This window comes from Sander vitreus, chromosome 1, assembly GCF_031162955.1.
Source record: "Sander vitreus isolate 19-12246 chromosome 1, sanVit1, whole genome shotgun sequence".
NCBI lineage: Eukaryota > Metazoa > Chordata > Actinopteri > Perciformes > Percidae > Sander > Sander vitreus.
The window spans coordinates 21,701,402-21,714,005 of NC_135855.1; the positions used below are offsets into that span (position 1 = coordinate 21,701,402).

The window sequence follows — 12,604 nt, forward strand, 5'->3', positions numbered from 1 at the left end:
ATTAAGTTTGTTTGTGTTCTGGACTGCTCACTGGACATTAACTTTGACTTTTGGAAAGTGATTGCCATTTTTTTATGGCATTTTAGAGCCAAAACTAGAGCCCGACGGATAAAGAATTTTTAAAGCCGATATCGATACAAATATTTGGTGATTTAAAATTCCGATATATCCGCATATATATATATATATATATATATATATATATATATATATATATATATATATATATATATATATTTAAAAACAAAATCCAGAAACGCGGAACAAAACAAACAGATTTCCCTAACATTAGTTATTTGTAGTTATTTATGAGTCCTCATTAAAATAATATGATAATGCAGTTTAAAAATAAACTTGTTTGTTTTATTGTCACAACAGAACAGAGGAACATCAAAATATATTAAAGTTCTGATAAATAAAATGTATAAAAATCCAAACTTAAGATATGAAACTTAAAGGGTTAAACACGAGTGTTGCCAACAGGGACGTTGTAGAGTGCCCTCTGGTGGACAAACTACGCAACGCCAACACTCGTGGTTGATGGGTGTTTCGTCCGTTTTTATTTTATTTTTTAAATATTCATGTATTGGCAATTATAAATGCTGATACCAATAGTTTGGAAAATGCCTAATATCGGCCCGCCGATATATTGTTCGGGCTCTAGCCAAAACGATTAACTGATTAATATAAAATAATAATCAAGACAGTAATCGATAATGAAAATCATCATTTGTTTCAGCCCAAGTTTCTCGACTCTTCTTTGTGTGGTAATTTCAGTCCGTCTGTGTTTCACAAAGCATCCAGATAGAGAACAGCCCAACACAAAAGCTGTGCTGCAGCTGAGATTCATTCACCGGTCCGGTATTTATGGCAAAAACAGGCCTCTAATGTTTTCCTGGTGTGAGCGTGCGTGTGCGGTGTGTGGGTGGAGGGCTGGGATGTATGGCTGGAATGCTGGAGGGGAACTGAGTGACAGGTTTGGACTTTGGTAGGTAGACGGGGTATGGGAACATGTCGTCTGTGACGTCACCACCACCCGAAGGCTCGGCCGGGCCAGCTGCCCGCTGCAGAGGTGGAGTTTCCTTCCTGGTGAGCTGACCGTCACTGAGTGTGGCCTGACCTACCTTGCCACCAACATCTAAACTATACTGCAGCTTGGTTCTGCAGGCTTTTGGATTTGTCTCTCTCTGTTTTATTATGTTCTTTTAATCTATCAATTGTCTTTTTCTCTACAGTGTGCTTATGCACCTACTAACTTCTTTTAGCAGAGGCAACAATCCAAGGATGTTGATAATCCTGGATTTACAGCTCACAAATACACACACATGCACGATGGTGGTCGTGTCATGTCATATGTCACTAACGATTGCCTAAATGAAGCTTGACTTTATTCTTAGTTTTTTTTTTAAGCATCATTCCATGCTCAATGCGGTTATATGGCAAGTTGGCTCTGTTTAAATAGTTATTTACCTCAGCTTTGCAAAGTTGCTGCAGAAATGTAATGCAAATGCCTCAGTTGCGTGTGCTCAGTGCAGTTAGATAATTTATCTGAGAAGAGGGCATTTAGCAATGAATCTTTTAAGATCTACTGCACACAGGCCACTGTGGACCATCTGTGTGTGTGCCGGCTGTCTCCTTATGACGGCTGTCCAGTGTTTTCATGGAAATCGGTCTCAGTATGAAAGAAACTTTATTTATTCGTCACTTACAATCGTACAGTACGATGTAATGCATTTGACCCATCCTAAGCATTAGGAGGAGTGGACAGCCACATAGCAGCGTCCAGGGAGCAACTTGGGGTTGCAACTGTCTTCGTCAAAGAGACTTTGACATGCGTACAACTGACTTATGTCAATATGATACTGGAAGTATTTAGTATCAGCACCAAAGTAGTACATTGAATTACAACTTTTAGTCAAAACTATTGAGTCATTGAATCAATTAATCGTTTCAGTAATCTTTTCCACCAAAAATATCAACTCTCTCTGGCTTCAGCTTCTCAAATGTGAGGGTTTTCTGTTTTTTCATTGTAAACTTAACTCATATTTTGGTTTTGGACTTTTTGTTGAACAAAACTAGGCAGTTGCTGACTTCTTTTCAAATGTTTTGACATTTTATAGACCAAACAATCAATCATAGTTTTAGCCCTAAAAGTTATGTCAGTACCATAGTAAGAGAATAACCATTTCCCTAAACCCTTTTTTTGGCACATAAACAACATAACAGCAGTGCTTAATGTTGTCTTACTGTAACAAAAGCATCTGTACAAGACGTAAAATTGTTCAACCAGGAGATATCCGATCAAAGAATATGTAGAAAATAGAAAAAAAAAGATACCTAACATATAGGTCTATATCCTTGACGTTCCACTTCCGGGATTGCTCTGGTGCCGCAGGAAATTCTGCCGGATGCATGTATTTTCCTGGACTATGGTTGACTGCTCCTCAGGTCTCTGCATGGTAAATTGAGACAGCTAGCTGATCTGTCCACTCTGAGTTTTCTCTCGCACAACTATTTTGCAGCGGCTCTGTGCGGAGCTTGGCGCCATCCTGGAATGCTATGTGGAGTAGCCAGACCCTCCTCCGCTTCGCAGCGTATGGATGGTCTAACAAAGCACTCATTCCTTACTTTTTCAGACACAAGTTCTAAGGTTAGATACCCAGCCCTAGTTGCAGGTGATGGACATAGTAGTAACTTTTGGGTAACCCTAACCCTCCCTGAAACATTGGGGCAGCTCTGCTGGACTCATACAGTCTGATTTATTCTGTTTGAGGAGCCGGTTACATCTGATGAAGTCATGGACTAATATAAGGATTTATAGGTCATATTACTGGACATGACTCAGGCTGGCTTATGTCACATAGTTATTGGTAGTCCTCCTGAGTCATGGTGCACTCCCTCACCTAGCCCATCGCCCGGCCAGACCGAGCTACAGCCTTGTTAGCACTGGCTCTGGTGCTGCTGGCACTGCAAAACAGCCTCATCTATCACGGGAAACGGCTCTGAGAGAATCAGCTCAGTCGGAACAGAGTGCAAGGCAGCTACACTACCCATGCGTGTGGAGGGAGGGGAGGAATAGCCAGAGGAGTGCGGTGCTCAATACGGCTGCCCGAGGTTGACAGAATAGGAATAAGAGGTTGACGGGAAGCCGAGGTCACGTGCTGAAGCAACTGCTGGGAGAGTGGTGGTACCGGTGGTGGGTGGGACAAGAAACACAAGCAGCTTTTTTTTCTGTCTCTGTCTGGTCGTCTGAAGGCACACTGGCAGTGCAGTGAGGCATGTTCTAGGATGAACCGTAATACTGATAAATTATTGAACAGTGGTGAGTGAATGTGACACAGGCCGGCATGCTTGCATGCTGCAGAGTGACAGGAGAGGGAAAGGGAGAGATTACCTGCATCTCCTACAACAACAGGGAGCTGCTTGAGCAGACAGAATTTGTATACAAAAGACAATAAGTTGGAATCACAAACATTCACATGTTAAAGTTGGAGCTTAAGTTGGACTATTACTGATATTGATAATTGAGAGTTAAAAAAATCTGATGACAATATCTGCTCATGACACATTTTTGATCTCATAAATTTGGTTATTTGGATGAAGATATAGTACTTACTGAGCAGGATTTCATACAGTCAGTGCCCTCTGGAAGTATGTAATGGTGATAAAGCTGCAACTATTAGTTGATTAGTCAATCAACAGACAATTTATCAGCAGCTAGCTTTTTTTTTGCCATTTAAAGACCTCAACACATTTCTGTACAACAATTAGTTGTTACTTATCAGCCAAGATATAAGCCCCTATGTCTCTGTAATAACCTCAGATTGGTGACTAATATTGGTCATGCAGATATTTCAGTCGGGTTCTAATGAGAATTATGAAGGGATTTTACTGATGTGTGTCAGCTGTCTATGTGTTACTCAAAGAGTCAGATGAGATGAGACATTTAGTTCACTTAATGCAAGATCTCCCTTGTGTTCCTGGCTGCCTAGCAAATAAGCAGTATACAACCTGTGTGAAACAAAACACAGTTTCACACACAAACAATGTGACTGTAAATGTAAAAAAAATGTTTGGCTTGTTGTTAGAACAACAGGGAATCCTGTCTGGATTTTCTGTTCTCGGGATTGCTCCATGTTTTAGGGTGTTGGTTTGACATTCCGCGAGCACTCCCCTAAGCTGTCACCACTTAACTAGTCCCCGAGGAGAGCGAGAACTACAAAATATGGGAAAAATGTAAAAAATGCATGACTCCTCCTCCTCCTGGCTCCCAGCCCCCTGGCCCCACCCTTCCAGTTTAGGTTACTAGGAGACCGATATCGGCCCCAGAATAAAGGAATCAAAGCCTTCAGGAGTGAGTGGTGTGACATCTTGTAAATGTGTTATGAGCATGAAAACCAGCCTGCTGTCTCAACGTAAGCAGTGGTTGTTATGTGAGGGAATATTTACATGACATTTTTTTGTGCAAGTGTCTGCAGACAGTGTGTTTACCTCCTGTCTGCAGTATGGTTATAAAGGTAGAGGTCAGTAAGGCTGGCTGTGCTGTTGTCACCAAAAACACAAGGACAGAGTGGCTGTTTGTTCTCATATCCATTCATTATGAAGCCAAATCCATGGTACATGCTCATTCTAAGCAGGATTTCAGTATATGCAGTAGTGTGTTGACGCTGTTGACAAAATAAAGTGTACTCAGAACAGTCAGTAGTATCTACCATGCAATGCACAAAGGAAAAGGAAGAGCTGCTCACAGCTGCAAAACGAAAATGAATTGTGGATGGTGGTGAAACAGCTCCAGGAACACCTCAGAATAATAATAAAAAAACATTCTGTTGTCTCTCTAAGTGTAATTGGCAGTGTTACTCTAAAGTCGCGGTTTGATTGCCTTTGCACAGCGCACGTATTGCTTTATTGCCTGTTAGTAAAGAACATTAAAGCATGTTGCTTTCGTGGCCGGGTTAGCTCAGTTGGTAGAGCAGGCGCACATGTATAGAGGTTTACTCCTTGATGCAGAGGCTGCGGGTTTGACTCTGACCTGTGGCCCTTTGCTGCATGTCATTACCCCTCTTTCTCCCCTTTCATGTCTTCATCTGTCCTGTGGAAATAAAGGCCTAAAAATGCCCCTAAAAAATAATCTTTAAAAAACAAAACAAAAAGCATGTTGGTTTCTTGCACACTTGCTGCAAAGATCCGTATATAGTGAGTACTGTATACAGTTAGTATGTAATTGGGACACAGCTTGTGTCTCATCCTGACATAATGTACAGTATAGACCCCAAGACATTCACAGTTTCTTCTCTCTCTTTTGTCTTTCTTCTTTCTCTCCTGCAGTCGTACTTTGTCACCGACTATGACCCCACGATTGAAGACTCTTATACCAAGCAGTGTGTGATTGACGAAAGGGCGGCCAGACTTGACAGTAAGTGCACTTTGCTGACCAAACATGACAAGAGTAAATGCACACATACAAAGACTACACACGTACGGTATTTGCGTGTTTCTATTGCATTCTATTGTACTCGAGGAATTGATTGAAAAAAGTCTATTATTTTGTGTGATTTGCGTTGTCGTGTGTGTTCACTCTCTAGTCCTCGACACGGCTGGACAGGAAGAGTTTGGAGCCATGAGAGAACAATACATGAGGACAGGGGAGGGCTTCCTGCTCGTCTTCTCAGTCACTGACAGAGGAAGGTAAGTGACAGTTCATGTCATGTGCAAACTCAGTTACAAGCTCAATTCTCTGTCTTTCTCTCTGTTTGCACACCTCTGTTTACTGTTCACAATTACACGCCATCTTTCTCTCCTCCTCTGCCTCTCGCTCTACTAAAACCATAAATATTGCACCGATACTCTCACTTGTCGCCGCTTGTACTTCCGGACCCCCTTGCTGCTGTTCTTTTTGTCATTTTCTTTTGTTCTCAACATTCCTCCCTTATCCTGTTCTCTTGAATTCACTTATTTGTGTACCTTAGCTTCCTATTTAAGGCCCATGTGCTATTTTAACAATAGTATGTGGGCTGGTATCGAGGTATCTTTAGTTACGTGGCAATTTTAATGGGCTTGATAAGAATTGTATAACTTTTAAAACCGTCATGACTTTTTCATTTCAGTATGTATAGGCACTCTTCTAACCCTTTAAACCCCACTGACCCACTGGTGATTCAAAGTCATGCTGTGCAGCTTAACATTGTTTAAACTTTATTTTACATTTTAGTGGAGATATAAAGTTCCCAAATACACCAAATATGTCAGGTTGATTTTTGGGGCATTGTCTATAAATGCAATGGCAGTTTCTGCCACTACCAATACTAGAGACTAGAGACATAATTACTGAATGTATATACATTTATTGGCTTTTGCAGAAACAATGCAGACCATAAATAATATCAAAAATAGGGTTTGATTTCATGAAAACATTGAAAAAACACATTTAAAATATTTTTCACATTACCCTATAGAATTCTTCTTGTAGTCCATCTGTCAAACCCTATCCTCCCTGTCTTTGTGTCCATGCCCAGCACTGCAGTGCCTCCCAATGTTTATGTTGTAAACAGTCTTTCCTTCCTCCATTTATATTAGTCAAGTCTTTCCAGATTTACTATGTGCTCACCAAGCTGCCTGCGGGCCCGTGGCTGGAATGCCGTCTTTGGTTTGTGGTTGCATTCTGCCTCTTTTTCCCCCCAGATTGACATTTTTATTTGCTGTTTGGTTAAAAAAGTGCACATGGGCTTTATATTATAGTGGGACAACGGTCAGGTCAGTGCAAAGAGCAGAACCTCAGACAAACATATTTTATGTTTCTGTAAGAGCACAGCTGACTTCCTTTTCTCTTTGCTGACACGTTTAACCCTGCACTTTTGCATTGCACAATTTTATTACTGTTTACACATGTATATATACATTTTTTTATATACAAACTTATATCTGTACATAGCTTTATCATCCTTGTTTTTAGCCGTATGTCTATTTCTGTGTATATAAATGTATGGCAACAAAATCAAATCCCTTGTATGTGTTGGTGTTTACACTGACTTGGCCATTAAAGCTGATTCTGATTCAGTCTGATGCACAGTGGCCGTGACCCCAACTTTTGGGTGACGGGTGTGTTTGTGTGCCTGGGTGGGTCATTTAGCTACATTGCGATATCAGGCACATGTACATTTTTAGATTAATCAAATCTACACATAAAACATTATATATCCTGTTTGTGCAGAGAACAACACATAACACCATGTGATATGTTTTACAGCTTTGAAGAAATCTACAAATTCCAAAGACAAATTCTCCGAGTGAAAGACAGAGATGAATTCCCTATGATCCTTGTAGGAAATAAAGCAGATCTGGAACTACAGAGACAAGTAAGTCCAACAGATTGCAGAGATCTGAACCCACTGACTGACAAACATATACCCTGTTTGATCATCTGAAGAGATGGTATATCCACCAATCTGGAGGATTCATATTTGCATATTTAAAAGTGGAAGCAAGTGTTGCAGCTGCTGCTGGCTGCCAAGATACAACAGGATGCGAGTGTATGAATAAAAGAGAGGCTGTAGAAATAGTGGTGTCAGGAGGGGAGGATGGATGGAGAGAAAAGGGAGTTTGATGAAATGACAAATTTTCTGGATGCTGGTATACAGTCGCTTGTCACTTCCTGCAGTGAGTCCACACCGCCCCCTTATGGTGAAATGAAGCCTTACAGGCACATGTATTGTATCTATTTACGATCAATGGGTTTTATTCACTGAAATCAGTATTTCAAGCCTCATGTGAAATTAGCTTGTGTTAGTGTACTACCTATTATTTATTACTTCCATATGAGACATGTAGATGATAAAGACAATGTATTTGACAACATGATAGATAATGGTGATAATTTACAACATGTGACCTAATTAGCTTGATGGCAGCTCTGTATTGAAGCCTAAACATAACGCATAATAACATCACAACAACTTCATTCACTTCATTTTTGTTAACCAGTCTGTTGCTATCAGGGAATATATTCTAGTTTTGGATCTAATTACCTTTTGCATTATTCAGGTCCGGATTATACGCACAGCTGTTTCAAAAAGATGGTGTCCCAGATGCATACATACTAATTTTTAAGTGTGTAGTAAGTTTACAAGCGAGAAATTAAAGAATGAAATCCCACAGTGCACTATGTAATGAAAAGGATTGTGGTATTGAAAAACAAAACAAAATGGTGGATGATATTGTGATGCTCAGGAGAAAACCTGGTCAGGTTGGAAATGAAGTGAAAGAAGTGTCAGTGTTGGAAAATGTGAGCGTCAGTGTAAATATTTAATACTTTCATGTTTCAATATATTTTTAGCTGAGAAAAGGTGCTAAGTTGGAAAATAACAAAGTTCTTCTTTCAGTGTTTTCAGTGGGTCACTTTCACTTGGATGTGAAAGTCTGAACATGTGTGGTATACAGTACAAACTGAATTTGACATACTAAGCCATATGCACAAATGGTATGTAGCAGCTTTGTGCCCTGTACAACTTCCTACAGGGGTAATTAGTTAATACAATAAACAATGTTGAATATCTAGGGTAACCTTTTAAGACTGAGCTCAAAAAGTAATTATGCATACACACCTGAAAATGAAATTTTATCAATGAGCTGAGATCCAAATCCAGTTGGAGCCATAGTTCCAGAAGCCGTTATCTTTTGTAACTATTAACTATTTTCTTGATTTGGTCACCTAAGTTGCAACAGGAAGCCTTAAACGATAGCACTTCACAAATGGACACACAATTAGTCATGGGAGCACTTTGGCTCAAACTTTAACATGTAGTCTGGATACAGTTTAGCCACTGTTTGTATGTAAGTATTACATTAAAGACGAGTATGTGCACAAACAGTGAATGCTATCTAACAAACTCACATTTTACATTAATATGACATTTGTTGCCACTTTACTTCGCCGCATCATCTTTACCTGTCGGAAGATAACAGATAGAGATGGTTCAGTGTTCATAAACGCATGTTTTGTTTTGAGGGGAAAATGCTTTTACATGTGCTCGATTTCAATTTACATTCAAGTTCCAGTAGCCTGGATGCCAGCCGAATTTAGCCCCGCCCACAACATTCGAGGTCGGGATTCTGACTAGAATCTGAGTTCCAAAAAGCTAAAGTTCCAGCCCATCATTATTCTCCTTCTTCTTCTTCCATTTGCCTCAGGTAACCCAGGAAGAGGGCCAGCAGCTGGCCAGACAACTGAAGGTCACATATATGGAGGCTTCAGCCAAAATCCGTATGAATGTAGACCAGGCTTTCCACGAGCTGGTTAGAGTAATCAGGTAGGTGATTTATAAAGGGAACTTTTACATATTATCCCCATGTGGATCTTTCAGTGCCTCAAATCTGCAGTTTTTTAAAAGCTAAAACAGTGACTAAAACAATTCAGGCATTTCTGTAATACCTGGTAATAACACAGAATACAGTGAGGGTTTTGTACATGTAACATTGAATATTTATTACTCAGGGTGGCACCTAGATATTAAGTCGATGACCATGAATCACAACGCTCCTGGTTTACGTCTGGCCAGGGACCTTTGTTGCATTTCCCACTCCTCTTTCAGTGTCATTTCTCTACTGTCAACTAGCCAATAAAGACATGGAATTCCCCTAAAAAAACATGACTAAATAAGCAACAATCAAACGTAAAGTTTTGAATAGGAAACATCTTTATTAAGAGTTAACCAAAAATCTACTGATCTGCCTCATCAAGACCGTGTGCGTGTGGTTTGATCAGATTTGATTGGCAGTCGCCTGGCAACATGAGCAAACAACCCCACATGTCATCACTTTCTGATTCAAAAAGTGCAAAATTGTGATTGGTACATGGAAGTATATGACATCATCGTTTTCCACCTGCGCCTCGCCCGCTTTGAACCAGCGATTTAAGAAGCCGAGATAAAACACCACAGACAAAAAATCTCAGAGAAATAACCCAAACTGTTCTAAATTTGGTAATTTCTGTTTAAAAAAAAAAGAAAAGAAAAAGAGAGATCATAGAAGTACACAGTCAGGCGTGTCATGATAGTTTTGCTCTCTTCTAACTCCCAGGAAATTCCAAGAACAGGAATGTCCACCGTCGCCAGAACCTACAAGAAAAGAGAAAGACAAGAGTGGCTGCCATTGTGTGATCGTCTGAGTCGGCCTTATCACTGTAACTCATGCAGCTACTCTCTACCACCCCACCCACTCTGCCTGACATCACATCCAAAGTGGATGACTGACCGCTGCCTTCTCCACGTGCATGACTTCAGACAGCCTTTTCTGAAATACTTTGACCAGGAACTGCTGTCCCCAGGACATCACTATGGACAACTGACAATGCCAAATTTTAACACCACTCTACCTTCAGCCCTAATCTAATTCACATGAGAGAGTCCCAACACTAAACATTGCCTTCTAAATCAGCCTGACAAATTAATGTTTTGTACTCTGAAGGACTTCTCTTGCCTTGTAGTGACATTTGTACTTGCTACCGAGATTGAATGAAAACTATATATCCAGAATGTTAATGAGTTTCTTCAGTTTTCCGTGTCTGACCAGAGCAGAGATTATCTTATGAAGCTTTGTGTATGTTGTGCCATATCCAACTTTGCTCCCATGTGCTAATCTGCTACTGTACATATGTGACATTTGTTGTGATTTTCAAAGTGTACTTTTAATGATCTATTAAATCACCACAGTGCAGTGTGTGAGGTTGAGTTTGGTTTTACGTATATGAAAATGAATATATAAGTATGTATATAAATATAATGCCTAGACAGCCCTTAAAGCTACAATGATAGAACTTTCTGGCATTCTGCAGTGGATTTTTCTTCTTTGCCTGTGGTTTCTGCTTTCATCTCAATTTCCAAATATGGAGTGTCTACTGTATTTGATTTTTTTTTTTAAAGTCTTATAGATTGAACCATTCTTATCATATGCCATCTCCTCAATGTACCGAAAGTAGCAAATTTGTCTGAAATCTTTTTCATGAGGGTGGTCAAAATTGGATTGATCATACATTGTTTCAGATTTCTCAGCAGCAGTAGATTATTTTATTGGTAGCACATTGTGTATCTTTGACAACTAACATTTCAGATCAAAGCACTGAACACTGTATGTTCTATATTCAACTTTTGACAAGTAATATTATCAAATCCATTTGTTGCAAATCAAGAAGCTTTCAGAGCCCCGTTCAGTTCAGATCATTCCAATGTAATGCATCTTTTCTGTCAAACATTTAGTCTACGATATAGATCAAATCAAAAACTGTTATATCATTCCAATAACACAGTGGCAATGTATTTGTTTTGTGTCCTTGAATTATTCTCTTAAATTTACTTTTTTACCCCCCAATGATTTGTCAGTTGGAAAACCAGGACAAGTGGAAGCATTGAGCTGCACATCGTAAAATAGCCGTTTTCCAACGGTACATGAACTCACCGGACCTGCCACTTGTGGAGCTATCATCACCACAGGCACGAAATACCGTTCTGCCTCCCCTTTCCACTTCTGTACTTCTGTTCGGGCATATAAATGAAGTACCGCAGTTTGTTTTTCATGTCATCTTGTAATATAAACAAGAAAATCTGATGATGGAGCTAATGGACTTGATTAAATGTTTCTACTCTACTTTTATACATTATTTTCTTATCAAACTAGTTGACAAGTATTTTTATATGTTTATAAGTGAATACACATTCACAGCATAGCTGTGTATATATGTAAAGAGGAATATTTAATTATCTTGAGTATTTTAAACTGAAGATGACTGTTGGCCCAAATTTACAAAATTGGAATCTTCACCCAGATGTGACCAGAATGTTATTTCTTATTGTGGCTTCGTAATGGAGAATATATTTATCTTTGAGGTGTTCACCACCAGCTCAGAGCGTAAAAATTCCAGGTCAGGTGGGAGAGGGTCTTAGAAATGATTCTGGTCTTTAGGAGCTTAAAACTACATGAAGGAATAATTATAATCAGTGAGATTTGAAATACCCACTTCCCATCTTATTGGAAATCCTAGTGTACATCCAAATCATACTGTTTCTTTCTTTTTCTTCCATATCGGTGTCTTTTGCCCTGTGTCTAGCTTTTGGTGCAAAAATAAAATCTGTCATTGAGCCAGATGGGGTAGAGAATCTTTCTTTTAGATTCAAAAAGCTGCACAGACCTGAATCTTTTACAGAGCCTTGTGTCAGTGAGATCATTATTATTCAAAGCATGACTCCAACTGGTGATATAGCATCAATACGACCACTTATATCCCAGTACACAGTAAGGATCCATTAGGGAATTTCTGTAATACCATCTCTTCACAATCCTGTTGGTTAGTCCAGATCTACACTGATCTACTTTGGTTTAAGTTGCACATAAACGGCATGTTTCCCTCTGGGTTCTATTTGTTTTCTTTTGGTTTTGGGACTACATTTATTGGAATTCCCAAAAGACCTTTGGCCTATTGTTGAATCTTGCTGCCACAGCATCGGTCTACTGTATGGGAGAAATATTATTTTTGGGAGGCAATATAATAGTACATTTTCTGCTGCAGACACACATCTAGGCCAGACCCTCAAACCAAGCACAGTCTTCCTGCTTC

General features: G+C 39.6%; 1 protein-coding gene across 1 annotated transcript in view; it reads left to right on the forward strand.

Annotated features, from left to right (window-relative positions):
• The window catches only part of rras2 (RAS related 2), a 35,991-nt gene extending 23,857 nt beyond the window's left edge, over positions 1-12,134 (forward strand). Inside the window, exons 2-6 of the mRNA XM_078247938.1 lie at positions 5,329-5,416; positions 5,586-5,688; positions 7,247-7,355; positions 9,187-9,305; positions 10,075-12,134. Of these exons, the coding sequence (XP_078104064.1) occupies positions 5,329-5,416; positions 5,586-5,688; positions 7,247-7,355; positions 9,187-9,305; positions 10,075-10,162 (507 nt within the window). The 3' untranslated portion in view covers positions 10,163-12,134. The remainder of the gene's footprint in view (positions 1-5,328; positions 5,417-5,585; positions 5,689-7,246; positions 7,356-9,186; positions 9,306-10,074) is intronic.
• Positions 12,135-12,604: the final 470 nt, after the last annotated feature.